The sequence below is a fragment of the Trichomycterus rosablanca genome, chromosome 12 (assembly GCF_030014385.1).
Source record: "Trichomycterus rosablanca isolate fTriRos1 chromosome 12, fTriRos1.hap1, whole genome shotgun sequence".
Classification (NCBI taxonomy): domain Eukaryota; kingdom Metazoa; phylum Chordata; class Actinopteri; order Siluriformes; family Trichomycteridae; genus Trichomycterus; species Trichomycterus rosablanca.
The window spans coordinates 25,856,200-25,871,168 of NC_085999.1; the positions used below are offsets into that span (position 1 = coordinate 25,856,200).

Consider the following 14,969-nt stretch of genomic DNA (forward strand, 5'->3'; position numbering starts at 1 on the left):
ATATCTCAGGTTCATCCTGTCTGCAATGAAATAAAAGTCAAAGTAAATGTAAGAAACTCTGTGTTTTTTATTATTTGCTTTTTCCATGCTGTCCCAACTTTTTCTGATTTGAGGTTGTAGAAAAGTGATGTCATTTGTTTTTGAAAAACTTTTTGAAGAACCCTCGTATTTCCATACTATTTTTATTTAATTTTAAATGTTGTGATGTATCATTTCCAAATCAAATCCAATTTTTATTAAGTATTTACAGATTCAGGTGTTTTAGCTACAATAAGAACAAAAGAAAATGGTTTATTGATTATGTTTGTTGGTTTTGTGTTTCAGACATGGCTTTTTCAACCTCAGCTTGTTCATTTCCGAAATAAAAAGTGCTGGAAATCCCCAGGAGGAAAAAAGCATTGAATATGTGATTTTAGCAAAACTAGCGTGGTCATGCTTAATGGAAGCGCTCTGGGTTTTCCACGTGGAGCCATTTGGCAGCCTGCAGCCCAAGTTCATTTAGCCCAAATGGCTAATCTAAAATAATGGGGTTAATTTTTTTTATGCATTTTCTCCCCATTTTCCTCCCGATTTAGCACACTCAATTTTGTCTTCCACTGCTGAGAGATACCAGATTGCATGAAAGGAGAGCACATTGCTGTACACACCTCTTCCGACACGTGCACAGCCCTCCTCTTCTCACCCCTGCTTTCTGCACAGGCGTCTCTTCCACCAATCAGGGTCCTTACGCAGCGTATGAAGACCCACCCACCCACACATAGTCCGACCTCCACCCTGCAGATACGGTGGCCAATTAGTATCTGCTGCAGACACTGCCAATTATGCCCGCCAGATGGCGCCCAGCCAACTGGTGGCAACACTGAGTTTCGAACCGAGGAGTATCCCGCTGCGCCACCTGGGCGCAGAATGGGGTTGTTTTTGACACTTATACACTGAAATTAACACAGATATAATATAAAAACACTGAAATTAAAAGCTGATTCTTACAATTTCTCAGAGCCCCGAGCTGTAACACAAGTTTAAAAGTGAAACAGTGAGGAAAATCCAGCTAAACACAGATACATGTGGATGCTTTCAGAGTGAATCTGATGGATATTCCACACAAATGCTGATTCGTCTCCTATGCACACTTTGATGATGGTTACCTCACCGCTCAAGCCGAGTACTAAACAAATCGACTGTTCATTGTTAATTCAAAATTAAATAAGTACATTTTTAAAAAACAAACTGAACACGTTGAGTTTAAGGGAAACATTGAGTTTAAGGGTGTTGAGTTTCAAAGATTTAGAGTTTAGGGGACGTTGAGTTACAGGTACTACTGTATTTTTATTATTATTGTTAATCAGATGACAGGCTTTAAATGAAAAATGTTACAGAATTCTTGGGCTGATAGTCCAGACGATGGTGCAGAAGAGTGGGTGCTGCATGCCTCTGTATACCTGGGTTTAATACTTACCTTCCCCTGTCTGTGAGGAGATGTCATGTTCTACCTGAGTGTGTTTGGGATTCCTCTCAATACTGGAAAACTTACAGAAGGTAGACTGGATGCTCTAAACTACCCACATGAGTAAGTAAGTAAGTTTGTATGTGTGTGTTGCAATGTGATGGACTGGCATTCAATAAGTGAGTGAGCATTCCTGACCCAGTTTGATAATGACTGGGATGGAGCAGTTAGTGAAAATCCAGCACCTGGTGGTGTAGTGTTTCTCCAAAGCTTCACCTGAACACTGAGAAGACCAAAGAGCTCATCGTGGATTTCCGGAAAACCAAGAGATGCACACACTCTCCTGTCCTTATCAATGGTGATTAGGTGGAGCGTGTCTCCAGTTTCCTGTTTTCCTTTAGAAGATTAAAAAAAGGACCATCGGTCTCCTCAAATCCTCACAACCTTCTACCACTGCACCATCGAGAGCGTTCTGTCCAACTGTGTGACAGTGTAGTACGGCAGTTCCACTGTGGCTGACAGGAACTTATCCATATATTAGTATTAATCATAGATATACACCGATTAGTCATAACATTAAAACCACCTCCTTGTTATTACACTCACTGTCCATTTTATCAGCTCCACTTATCGTATAGAAGCACGTTATAGTTCTACAATTACTGACTGTAGTCCATCTGTTTCTCTGCATGCTTTGTTAGCCCACTTTCACCCTGTTCTTCAATGGTCAGGACTCTCCCAGGACCACCACAGAGCAGGTATTATTTAGGTTATTTAGGTATTATTTGATTCTCAGCACTGCAGTGACATTGACATGGTGGTGGTGGTGTGTTAGTGTGTGTTGTGCTGGTATGAGTGGATCAGACACAGCAGCGCTGCTGGAGTTTTTAAATAGCGTGTCCACTTACTGTCCACTCTGTTAGACACTCCTACCTAGTTGGTCCACCTTGTAGATGTAAAATCAGAGACGATCGATCATCTATTGCTGCTGTTTGAGTTGGTCATCTTCTAGACCTTCATCAGTGGTCACAGGACGCTGCCTACGGGGCGCTGTTGGCTGGATATTTTATGTTGGTGGACTATTCTCAGTCCAGCAGTGACAACGAGGTGTTTATAAACTCCAGCAGTGCTGCTGTGTCTTATCCACTCATACCAGCACAACACACACTAACACACCATCACCATGTCAGTGTCACTGCAGTGCTGAGAATGATTCACCACCCAAGTAATACCTGCTCTGTAGTGGCCCTGGGAGAGTCCTGACCATTGAAGAACAGGGTGAAAGCAGGCTAAAAAAATATGTAGAGAAATAGATGGACTACAGTCAGTAATTGTAGAACTACAAAGTGCTTCTATATAATATAAGTGGAGCTGATAAAATGGACAGTGAGTGTAGAAACTAGGAGGTGGTTGTTATGGTATGGCTGATCAGTGAATCATTGATATTCTCTGTTTTTTCTTTGCACAGTGCTACTGTTTGCATTCTATCTATTAAATGAAGCCTACAATTAATTGAATTAGAAAGAAAACGTAACACAGTAAAACATGACACACGTAGGGAAAATTAAAATGGGCTACATTTATTCGAGCAAGGTCATTTCCAAAAGAAAATACAAATTCAAAATTAAATTATACTTCAACAGACATTTCAAGAATTTCCATTGACCACAGACAACCTTCATCTCTTCAGCTAAAAAGAAAAACAGATGAATAAAGTGGAATTTTCTTCTCAGTCAAAAATACAGTGTTTTCACAATATCGTATCAAAAGTTCCCAAATTGTAGAATCTCCTTCATCAGGTACATTAAGTAAATCGAACAAATCCGGAGAATTGTTCCAGATACAATAAATGCTCTCATAATGTAAAATTTGCTCCGATATTCACTTGTCAGGATCCATTTTTACTAAAATATATCTATAACAAGGAACTATAATACTGTACACTACAGTATGAAATAAATATAATTAGGAAATATAAAATGAGTCATAAATAAAATGGTAGTTTCAAATAAAAAAAATTGTATTTTTTGTATTGAACAATAAAACAAACCATGGTAATACTGAAATACTGACGGGGTTGAGAAAAAAAATACAGAAAATTGCACAAAAAATATGTAAACTAGGAAGTCTAGCAATACTAATACTGACGAAGGTAAATCAAACGAGGTGAAGTATCTTTTTAATAATACTAAAGCAGGTGCGAGGAGGACACCAGTCGACTCCCATTTACTCTGTACAAGGATGGCACTTAAAGAAAACACGGGTGAAAGGGTTTGCATATAAGGCTTTTCTCTAACGAAAAATAACAGGGGCGCTCGACAAAGCCTCGCCAACGGAGCCTTCATCATAACTGCCGGTCTCAGTCCCTCTTTTTAAGACTTTGTATATTTGAAGAACCATACAGGTACATTTATTTCCATAAAAAAATGCTTCATAAAAAGCCATATAGTGATCCAAAATCGACAAGTGGCAGGTCGAAAAGGTAAAAAAAAAAGAACATCACAAAGATATCACAGTAAGTGATAGACGACGAAACGTAACACTGGAACACGTGACACGCCACTGCGACTTCGAGCGCAGTAAAAGTACATATAGGCGACGCTTACTTCGTTCTTCATTTTTTAACATTATTATTTCATGTAGTAAATCAACAGAGTGCAATCGGAGGCTTGTGCTGTGACCACGATAGATACACAGATTGAAACGGGGTTATGGAAACGAGCACCGCAGCCTTCCCGTCCCACTCTGTACACTTTAGAAACCTTTACAATGTACAGATAGGTGACAAATTGAAGGAAAAAACTAAGTTCAAAGCATTCGCTGGAACTGTACTGGCGTGATGGAAAGCCTATTTCAAAGAATATTTCCTCCTGGTTGAGATCTGGTGACTATTTACACCGATCAGGCATAACATTAAAACCACCTCCTTGTTTCTACACTTAAAGTCAATTTTATCAGCTCCATTTACCATATAGAAGCACTTTGTAGTTCTACAATTACTGACTGTAGTCCATCTGTTACTGTACATACTGTTTTAGCCTGCTTTCACCCTGTTCTTCAATGGTCAGGACCACTACAGAGCAGGTATTATTTAGGTGGTGGATTATTCTCAGCACTGCAGTGACACTGACATGGTGGTGGTGAGTTAGTGTGTGTTGTGCTGGTATGAGTGGATCAGACACAGCAGCGCTGCTGGAGTTTTTAAATATCATTTTCACTCACTGTCCACTCTATTAGACACTCCTACCTAGTTGGTCCACCTTGTAGATGTAAAGTCAGAGACGATCGCTCATCTATTGCTGCTGTTTGAGTTGCTCATCTTCTGGACCTTCATTAGTGCTCACAGGACGCTGCCCACGGGGCGCTGTTGGCTGGATGTTTTTGGTTGGTGGACTATTCTCAGTCCAGCAGGGACAGTAAGGTGTTTATAAACTATTTCAGCGCTGCTGTGTCTTATCCACTCATACCAGCACAACACACACTAACACACCACCACCATGTCAGTGTAACTGCAGTGCTGAGAATGATCCACCACCCAAATAATACCCGCTCTGTCGTGGTCCTGTGGGGGTCCTGACCATTGAAGAACAGCATGAAAGGGGGCTAACAAAGCATGCAGAGAAACAGCTGAATTACAGTCAGTAATTGTAGAACTACAAAGTGCTTCTATATGGTAAGTGGAGCTGATAAAATGGACAGTGAGTGTAGAAACAAAGAGGTGGTTTTAATGTTATGGCTGATCGGTGTATATCATTTTCACACTCATTACACTCATCAAACCTTTGGATAATTAGTGTCACTCTGGAAGAGACCAGTACCATCAGAATAACTCTGTTTTGCGGCCACTATTTCCTCTAAATTGACCCAAACCAAGGTAGCAAAACGTCTTCCTTTCATAAACAGAGCCACCAAAGTTTTCCTCTGAAGGGATCAAGCATTCAGGCCTGTTCCCACCTCTTGGTGTATTATAAGAACACACAGTTTTCCTCCTCAATTTGTCACCCGTCTGTTAACTTTGACTACTTTATTTTTGCATAATATGAACTCTGTCCTTTGTCTGAAGACCGTTACCCGTCCGAGTTCCACTCTTTCTGTCTATAGACACAATATTAAACATCCAAGACATGGCAGTGTGGTCACAAAAGTCAGTCTGGCTCAAGGTCCCTCAAACTTGAGGGAAGGAGCAATTAATACAAGCAGGAGACAAATAAAAAACACCGAAAGCTTAGTCCAAAATGCAGTAGTTAATCAGCATCCTCATTCTCGCCCTCTTCATCCGTCTTGCTCGCCACCTTCCTGTCCTCTAAACTTTCGTCTTCTGTTCCACCGGACGCCTCGTTCTCGTTCTCTTTAGCCATCTCGTCTGGGCTCTGCCTCTCCAACCTGTCCTCCTCTGTCTCCATCTCCTCCTCCTCATCTCCAAACCCTTTCTCTCGCCTGTCCATCACTTCCGGGAACACCTTCTCTGCTTCCCTGGCCCTTCCCTCCGTGCCATCTCTCAAGATAGTGCTTCCTCTCAGGACGTCCTCGCTCTGCTCCTCGGGATCGGAGAATCCCAGTGGTGCCAGTCCCTTCAGGTAAGTGTGGTGCATCAGGAGCTCCCTGGATTCCAGCAGGCTGCCGTTCTCGTGGCTCTCCTGCTTAGCAGCTTCACGCTCCTCCGCCTCCCTCTTGCAGTAAGAGTACCGGTGGTTCATGTGCTGCGAGTAGGAGCCCGAGTGCGAGAAGCGCTTCCCGCACTTGTCGCACTGGTAGGGTTTCTCGCCCGAGTGCAAGCGCGAGTGCTCGATCAGATGGTGCTTGTGCTTGAAGGCCTTCTTGCAGATCTGGCACTGGTGGGGGCGCTTTCCTGCAGACACACAGGGAAAGAAACGGCAAACGGTTAAACGGACATCTGGAAGTGTCAAAAACCAACTGAGTATCAAATTTTAGTATCAAATGTGACTCAGTGAGTGTTTGTAAAACTTGGAGGCTCGGTTTAGTGCTGTAGAACCATCCAGACCAGTCTCAGTCTTAGTAATTGTCATACACTATACAGCCAAAAGTATGTGGACACCTGATCATGAGCTTGTTGGACATTCCATTCCAAAACAATGAGCATTAATATGGATCGTAAAAGTCTCCACTCTTCTGGAAACTCTTTTAACAAAATTTTGATGTACGAGGCTTCTTCAAAAAGTTTTCGCACTTTTAAAACTCTATTTATTAAGAATTTCAAAAACAAATGACATAAATTTTCTTCATAGTCACCTTCCGATGCATTTTTTCCAGCATCGTACCAACTTTTTAATGCCATCAGCAAATAATATTTTTGGTTGAGCGCGTAGCCACCGATGCACCGCTGCTTTCACATCATCGTCACATGAAAATCTTCTTCCCCTTAAAGCTTCTTTGAGTGTCCAAAAAGGTGGAAATCAGATGGAGCTAAATCTGGACTATAAGCTCTCTCTAAATCTCTCAGACACGCCCAATTACTACTCTTCCAAAGAAAATATAAAAGTGCAGAAACTTTTTGAAGATCCAATCAATATTACAACCATGGACAAATTTCTGACATGTATCATTCTTTAAGATTTCTCTTTTGTCAGAATAATTAATACACTGTTGAGCCAGAACATTATGACCACTAATAGACTGTCAAATCAGCTCTGACCCTTGAGCCATGGAATCCATGTGGTATCTGGTACCACGACAATACCAGCGTTTCTTTGTCTGTCTGTACATTGCAAATGGATCATCCAATGCCATTCTTATGCAAACTTAGTCGCAGGTAAATGCTGCACATATGCCGTCTACATGATCTTGGAGAAAACAGGATTTGTCGGACCATGTGACCTTGTTTCAGTGTCCAGTTCTGACACCTGCGTGCCCATTGTAAATGCTTTTTTAATGGTGGACAGGAGTAGGCATGGGCACTTTGACCCATCTTCTACTATATACAAAGAAGGGTTTGATGCACTATGTATTGGGACACATTCATGTCATCACCAGGATTAAAATGATCTGCAATTTGAGCCATGAAAGTCTTGGCCACCCAACAGCTGGTTCATGGCTTGTCCTTCCTCAGACCACTGTTGGTGGCCTGTTTCTGAGATACTTTGACCCAGTCATTCGGCCATAACGATTTGACCATTATTAATTAGGGTGACATTTCTTTATGTTCATCATACAGTATTTACTACATTTAAGGAACTCCCATCAGGCCAACATTTAATAGATCCCTAATGGCAGAATTCACTGATATTATAAAACAGATGCATTTTTTGGGAGGTGGTCATAATGTTTTGGCTCATGGGTATAACTGCAAGCTGTATAATATTTTCACAGTAAATAGGCAAGAGGGTTTATTTTTAATGTGATGCCATAAACAGGATAAGGAGGCAAGAAGGAAGCCGTGATCCCGAAGATCTATTCTGAGGCTGTGTGTGACCTCGCCGAGCGCAGCCAAGGAGATCAGGTGATTATCACAGCATGCCGCCCAAGGTGAAATCGAGGCGGCCAGCATCCTTGATGGAGCGTGCTTTTTATGACATCATGTCTCCGGGTTATAAAATGCTTAGGTCAGGCAGTTCCCTCGTGATAGAGTAACGGGGGTTCACAGGGGAGCGGTTCGCTCGCCCTGAGCTGTGTTCATTGACCAAGCCTTTTGGCAGGAGCTACTATGACTCGGGAGCACATGCTCATACAGTAGAGGGGAAGGGAATCAATGCAGAAGCATTTGGCATTCAGTAATTTCGGCTGTAACCGGATTTTTGCGTGCACGCACGTCCCACACACATGAGCGGCTGGAGCGTATTCTTGGCCCCGGACGGCTCTGGAATGACTGCGGCACCTTCCATAGCTGGCATGCTTGAGATGACCCCCCTACCCCACCTTCGCTCATCAAGTTCAAAAATAAACGAGAGAGCAGATTCCCCCTGCTCTGCGTTCCCGGGGAGGAATGCGAATGAGGTATGATGCAAGCCTGTGAAAGAGAGGAGTCCCCCTGGAGGGGCGGTCACGGTGTACACATTACGCTTACATGCACCTGGTTTACTGTGGTATGCTAGCATGCTCGACATACTGCATTTTCTCACACTGATGTGTGAGAGTTCCAATTCTCTGCATGGCTGTCTAGTGTATTAGGCTGCTGTGCCACCCGAGTGACCAACTGTCAACTTTTTAAATCAGACAACCAATAATGAAACTATTCTCATTTCTCTGTGTGGCTATAACAGCCTCCTCTCTTCTAAAAAGGCTTTCCACAAGATTGTGGAGTGTGTCTGTTAGAATCTGTGCCAATTTAGTCAAAAGTTGGATGACAAGACCTGAAAAATTTACATTCTTAAATGTCTCACCATGTTTTTATGGGCATAGTCATACTGGAACATACGTACACTATATGGACATAAGTATTGGGACACATACACCTTAAACCTACAGGATTTTATGACATGCAGTTCTAAATATATATACATTATTATTATGGAGCTGGTCCACTAACAGCTTCCACTCTCTGGGAATGCTTTCTATAAGATTCTGAAGTGTGTCTGTGGGAATTTTTTGCCCATAAAATTAAAAGAGCATTCGTGAAGTCAGATACTCATGTTGGACAAGAGAGCTTGGCTTACAATCTTTTCTAGTTCATCACTAAGTTGTTTAATGGACTTGAGGTCAGGGCTCTGTGCGAGTCAGACAAGTTAATTCACACCTAATGGACCTAATGGCTTAATGGACCTCATCCACCACACTTTACAGTTGGCACAATACAGTTAGGCAGGTAACATTGTCCTGGCATTTTCCACACCCAGACTCGTCCATCAGATGGCCAGATATAGAAGCATGATTCGTCACTCCACAGAACATGTTTGCACTGCTCCAGGGTCCAGTGGTGGTGTGCTTTACACCACTCTATCCAGTGCTTGCCATTGTGCTTGGTGAGCACAATGCTATAAAGAAGACTATATACACTATGTGTCCCACCACTCTTTAACTTTATGTGATCTGTCACTGCATGCCTAATTTTCTGTGGTTCCTAAATGCTTCCACTTTTCAATTGTATTACTAACAGTTGATTGTGGAATATCTAGGAAAGAACTTGGTGGTGTGTCCCAATATTTTGCCCATATGGTATAGAAGAGCTATTCCGAAAATGTACAGTGTTATATATCATTATTATTAGATTATTATTTATATGTCTTAGCAATGGGTGTGGCTAAACATCTAAACTTAATATTATTTATTTATTAGGATTACACAAGATTCATCAGTTCAAGTCTTTAATGTCAAACACAGTCATGGACAATTTTGTATCTCCGGTTCACCTCACTTGCATGTCTTTAGACTGTGGGAGAAAACCGGAGCTCCCGGAGGAAACCCATGCAGACACAAACATGCAAACTCCACACAGAAAGGACCCGGACCGCTATATAGTGGACTTCAATTGGCCGGTTTTGCTTAATTAAGCTTCTGAGTGTCTCTGTACATTTTTACCTTACTGATTGACTGTTGAAGTGATGCTCAGTGTATCAATGTGAAGTAATTGAAGACAACTGATTCACAAATTTCCCACACAGGTATTGAGCGAGCTTGTATGTGTCGGAAATGACCGAACTAGTCTTACAATCGGAAGAGTTATAATTAATTTAAAGTGTCAACATCTGTTAATGGATGTTGTATAGATTCCTTACTATAGATGACAATCTGTCATCATACTTGATGCCTAGCTTCAGACCAGGCCCTTCAAATCTTTCAAACCTAACACGAACCATTCAGCAGGATTTACCACATCTAACCTAAATCAATCCCTGAGTGGCTGTTAAAAAATGCAGCTGTTTTACTTTTTGGTCATAAGCTTTAAATGGTCAAATAAATAACCGGAAAGGAACAAAATTGTTGAATAAAAACAAAACCAAGAATGAAAGAAAGAGAGGAAGAACACAATATATTAAAATAAATAGATATTTTTGGGTTGAGGGTAAAAACAAAAAAGAATTTTCTCAATGTGATATACCTGTGTGTTCATATTTGTGTCTTAGGAGGGAACTGGTCTTCTGGAATGTTTTGTCGCACAAGTCACACGCGTACATACCACTTTCAGTCTTCTTAATCTTCTTCCGGGCAAGCAGCAACTCACTGTCTGTCAGGTCCTCCAGCCCTGACAAATAGTCCACTGTGCTGTCCATCAGCTCCCCCTGCAAAAGAGAGACATACTTTTAGCCCGGTAATCCACACCTGCCAACTTGAGAAAGCCAGCCTTCGTCTTGATCCAAGTTTAGAGCTTTACCGCCTGTACACTTGACCATGAAATGTGCTTTGGGTGGGATGTCTGGTCTGAAGATTAGCAACAGAACAAAGGGTGTTAAGTATGTGGACATCTGACTACAAGTTTGTTGGGTATGGGCATTTTTAAGGAGTCAAATCCCCTGCTTTCCCCACCCACCACCCAGGAACATTTGCAGCTCTACCTATCTGGACAGGCTTCCCATAATATTTTGGAGTAATTAGTCAATAGAGCATTTTGACGTCAGGTTCTGATGTTTATCATAAAGGTCTTCATTGGGGTTAAGGTCAAAGATCTCTAAAGACCACAGGAGTCTCTCCACACTAAACTTATCAACCCATTTTTACATTTACATTCATTGCATTTAGCAAATGCTTTTTTAAAGGTCATGCAGTAGGTGTGGCTGAAACACCTGAAATTGAAAGGGTGTCCACATACTTTTAAACAGAAAAAAACACATCAAGGTATTAGAAAGTATGTAGATGTAATTTACCTGGAAGCCTGTTTTCCTCTGGTATTTCCGTCGCTGTTGCATCTCAGCAAATGTGGCTGCTCCCGCCGCATAAGTATAAGCCATGTGTGGTAGGAAGCTCATGGGATCAAGCCCTGGGTAAGGCCTTAGTCCTGGGATGCTGGCCTGTGCTGGGGACATGAAGGTGGATGGAGGAAACGCCCCATGAGGTGGTAGCGGAGTATAAATTGGGCCGCCGCTAAAGGGGTTGATGCCAAAGATGGGGCTAGAACTTTTATCTAGTTGGCTTTCATAGCCCATGCCATTGGACCCGTTGAACTCCTTCTTAATGTGAGCCAAGTCCAAAGGTTCTGTACCCTGTTCCCGTACAGCAGGGTCACCGTTCCGATCTATGTTGAAACGATTTGGCTTGGACTTTCTTTCTGATTTGGATAGTTGTTTTGGCAAAGACAGGTCCAGAGGTTCACCGTGGGCATCTTCAGAAGTAAGGCTGGTGGGGGTATAGGAGCTGCTGTGAGAGTGCTTTGAAGATGTAGAAGAGAGATTCAAGGGTGACGGAGTCTCTCCTCTCAAGTGGTCCATGGAGTCAAGTGGCTTTTCATTTGTCTGTCTTATGCCTGGTAACTTATGCAGTTTGGAGAGGCCATGCCCAGCATCACCATTCCTGGCACCTTGAAAATCTGCCATGGAGTCACTATACTGACTGTGAGAAGCTGGTGACTTTGCAAGTGCTGATTCTCTAGCCAAGCCCTGGTTGCTGTTCCCACTGCTCCACTCAGGGGGTGGAGATCTTTTCCTAGACATGCCGTGGATGTTCTGAGCTTTCCACTGCACAAACCACTCCTTTACGAATTCTTGAGGGAGACCGACAGCACTGGAGATCTTCCTGAGTTCCTCTGATCTGGGATCGGTATTCATGGCAAAATAAGCCTTTAATACTGACAAGTGATCTTTAAACAGGTTGATTGGGCTAGTTACGTTCCTCTCTGGAAGGGAGGAAGCCTGCTGTTCCATGCCAGGCACTTCCCTCCGAGTGAGAGGTAAGGTTTCATTAGGTTTCAGGACAGCCTTTATCTCTTCGTTCATCTTGCAAAGGTAACGCTCATGCTGGTGCAAAGGGATGGGGCCGTTAAAGGTCTCCTTGCAATATTGGCATGAGAATGAAGAATACTGGGCATCCCTGTCCTGAATTTTCTTCTCTGTTATAGAATCTATAATCTGGCTGGACCTCTCTTTCTTAATCTCGACCGGCCGTTTAGGGGAGTCTTCAGATAGGCTTTTTGGAGAGACTTTGGCCTCACTGACCTTCTCCAATGTATAGTCAATAATGCTCTTGGTAGGACTGATGTGTCCTATATCAGGGAACCCAGACTGAAAGGCCAGAGCCAGCTTCTGCTCCTCCATCATGTAAGCCCTCAGCTTGGAGGTCTCATCAGGACTGCTGTCCGTTTTCTGCTTGAATACAGTGTTGTCCACGATCTGCAGTACCCGCTGAACATTACTCAGATTATTGTTTAAACCTGGGTAGCCCAACTGATGTGAATCCAGTCTCATAGCCAAGTGCTGCAAGGGGTTCTGTGATGAATGATGCATCCCTAAGGGGCTCCCGCCACGACCCGTACCATTAAGAAAAGCCCCAGATGCGCCAAACTCTGGCGATGAAGCCATCATGAGTCGATACTCGTTAAAGTCCATGGGCTCAGCCTTTATATCAGGGTGGACTGCTTGGTCCTGGAGCCCTACGCACCTGCCGTTTTCCAGTTTGTTCCGGAGCTGAGCCAGGGCAGGGCTGCCGGGAGATGAAGCGGCAGAGTTTGGGGATGAGCCAGCCTTAGTGCCAACCCCGTGTCGTACTCGTCCATTTATAGAGATGAGGCCAATGCACTTCTTGCTGCTAATATGTGAACTGTAGGAGCCAGAGTGAGAAAAACGCTTCTTGCAGTTGGAGCATTCATACGGCTTCTCACCTAAGACAAGAATAGAAACTATTACAATCTCAGATGATCAGAACTTACTTTCACTGTTATATGGTTTATTAAACAAACATATTGTGAATTAATATTGCACAGTAATCAAAGTGTTCTTTTAAAATACATGGATAGGGAAACATGACACCAGATGAAAATAAACCTTGTCTGGACTGGACAAGATCTGACTATATGCCTCCTGACATGTAAATTATATATATTTTTTGCTTTTTTCCCTTTTCAGTCATATCCAATTTTATATTGCATTCGTGACCCCTGCCACATACATGAAACATGAGTATACACTGATCAGCATTAAAACCACCTCCTTGTTTCTGCACTCACTGTTGATTTTATCAGCTCCACTTACCATATAGAAGAACTTTGTAGTTCTACATATACTGCCTGTAGTCCATCTGTTTCTCTGCATGCTTTGTTAGCCCCCTTTCATGCTGTTCTTCAATGGTCAGGACCCCCAAATGACCACTACAGAGTAGGTATTATTTGGGTGGTGGGTCATTCTCAGCACTGCAGTGACACTGACATGGTGGTGGTGTGTTAGTGTGTGTTGTGCTGATGTAAATGGATAAGACACAGCAGCGCTGATGGAGTTTTTAAACACCTCATGGTCACTGCTGGACTGAGAATAGTCCACCAACCAAAAATATCCAGCCAACAGAGACCTGTGGGCAGCGTCCTGTGACCACTGATGAAGGTATCGAAGATGACCAACTCAGGTAGGAGTGTCTAATAGATTGGACAGTGAGTGGACATGGTATTTAAAAACTCCAGCAGCGCTGCTGTGTCTGATCCTCTCATACCAGCACAACACAAACTAACTCATCACCACCATGTCATTGTCACTGCAGTGCTGAGAATGATCCACCACCTAAATAATACCTGCTCTGACCATTGAAGAACAGGGTGAAAGCAGGTTAAAAAAGTATGTAGAGAAACAGATGGACTACAGTCAGTAATTGTAGAACTACAAAGTGCTCCTACATGGTAAGTGGAGCTGAGAAAATGGACAGTGAGTGTAGAAACAAGGAGGTGGTTTTAATGTTATGGCTGATCAGTGTTCAGTCAAAGCAATTAAGGGTTAAGGGTCTTGCTCAAGGGCCCGACAACAGTAACCTGGCAGTGGTGGGGCTTGAACCAGCAACTTTCTCATTACTAGTCCAGTACCTTAACCACTAGGCTACAATGTATTGTATTTTTATGCTACCAGTACAAGCAGACTTTGTGATTATTGAACTACTTACCACTGTGGATACGGAGGTGCTCCTTCAGATGATGCTTGTACTTGAAGGCTTTCCCACACTCTGTGCATTTGAATTTGCGATTGCCAGCAACTTCGTTCATCAGCTGAGACTAAAGGAAAGGAAGGGTGAAAAAATCACCGATTATTCATGCTGTATGAATACAAAAATTTCATTCTGTAATTGTATTTAATAAAACATATGGTACAATGAAAGAGCACAACGTGGACGGAATTCTGATCTAATCGTTTATATGTAGGTAGTGTTTCTGAATTTGAAATGAAAACGTGGGCCATGGATGAACAACAAAAACAACAGTAGCAATGCCTGCACCCCACTCACGGCCACAAAGGTCTCGTCAGTAACGTAGGAGAGCATGTTTGATGTACAAATTGTACAAAGTTCACAGAAGTGTAAGAATGTTCAATGTTGGTGGGAGAGCACTAGTGTAGTCAGGGATTTGTAAACATTTAGGAAGATGAGAGTGAATAATCACAGATTTAAAGTCATTTAGGGATTTGAATCACTTGAAAGCTTAATCAATAGAAAGCTTTTTGGAGGTGTG

The 14,969-nt window shown here is 42.5% G+C and overlaps 1 protein-coding gene across 2 annotated transcripts in view; it reads right to left on the reverse strand.

Moving 5' to 3' along the window:
• Positions 1-5,167: 5,167 nt before the first annotated feature.
• zeb2a (zinc finger E-box binding homeobox 2a) overlaps positions 5,168-14,969 on the reverse strand; it is a 74,900-nt gene continuing 65,098 nt past the window's right edge. The window contains exons 7-10 of one of the 2 annotated variants that reach the window (XM_063005778.1): positions 14,408-14,516; positions 11,200-13,145; positions 10,437-10,617; positions 5,168-6,293 (exon numbers count right to left, since the gene is read on the reverse strand). In XM_063005778.1, coding sequence (XP_062861848.1) covers positions 5,689-6,293; positions 10,437-10,617; positions 11,200-13,145; positions 14,408-14,516 — 2,841 coding nt within the window. In that variant the 3' untranslated portion in view covers positions 5,168-5,688. The remainder of the gene's footprint in view (positions 6,294-10,436; positions 10,618-11,199; positions 13,146-14,407; positions 14,517-14,969) is intronic. The other variant, XM_063005780.1, reaches the window with a different exon arrangement.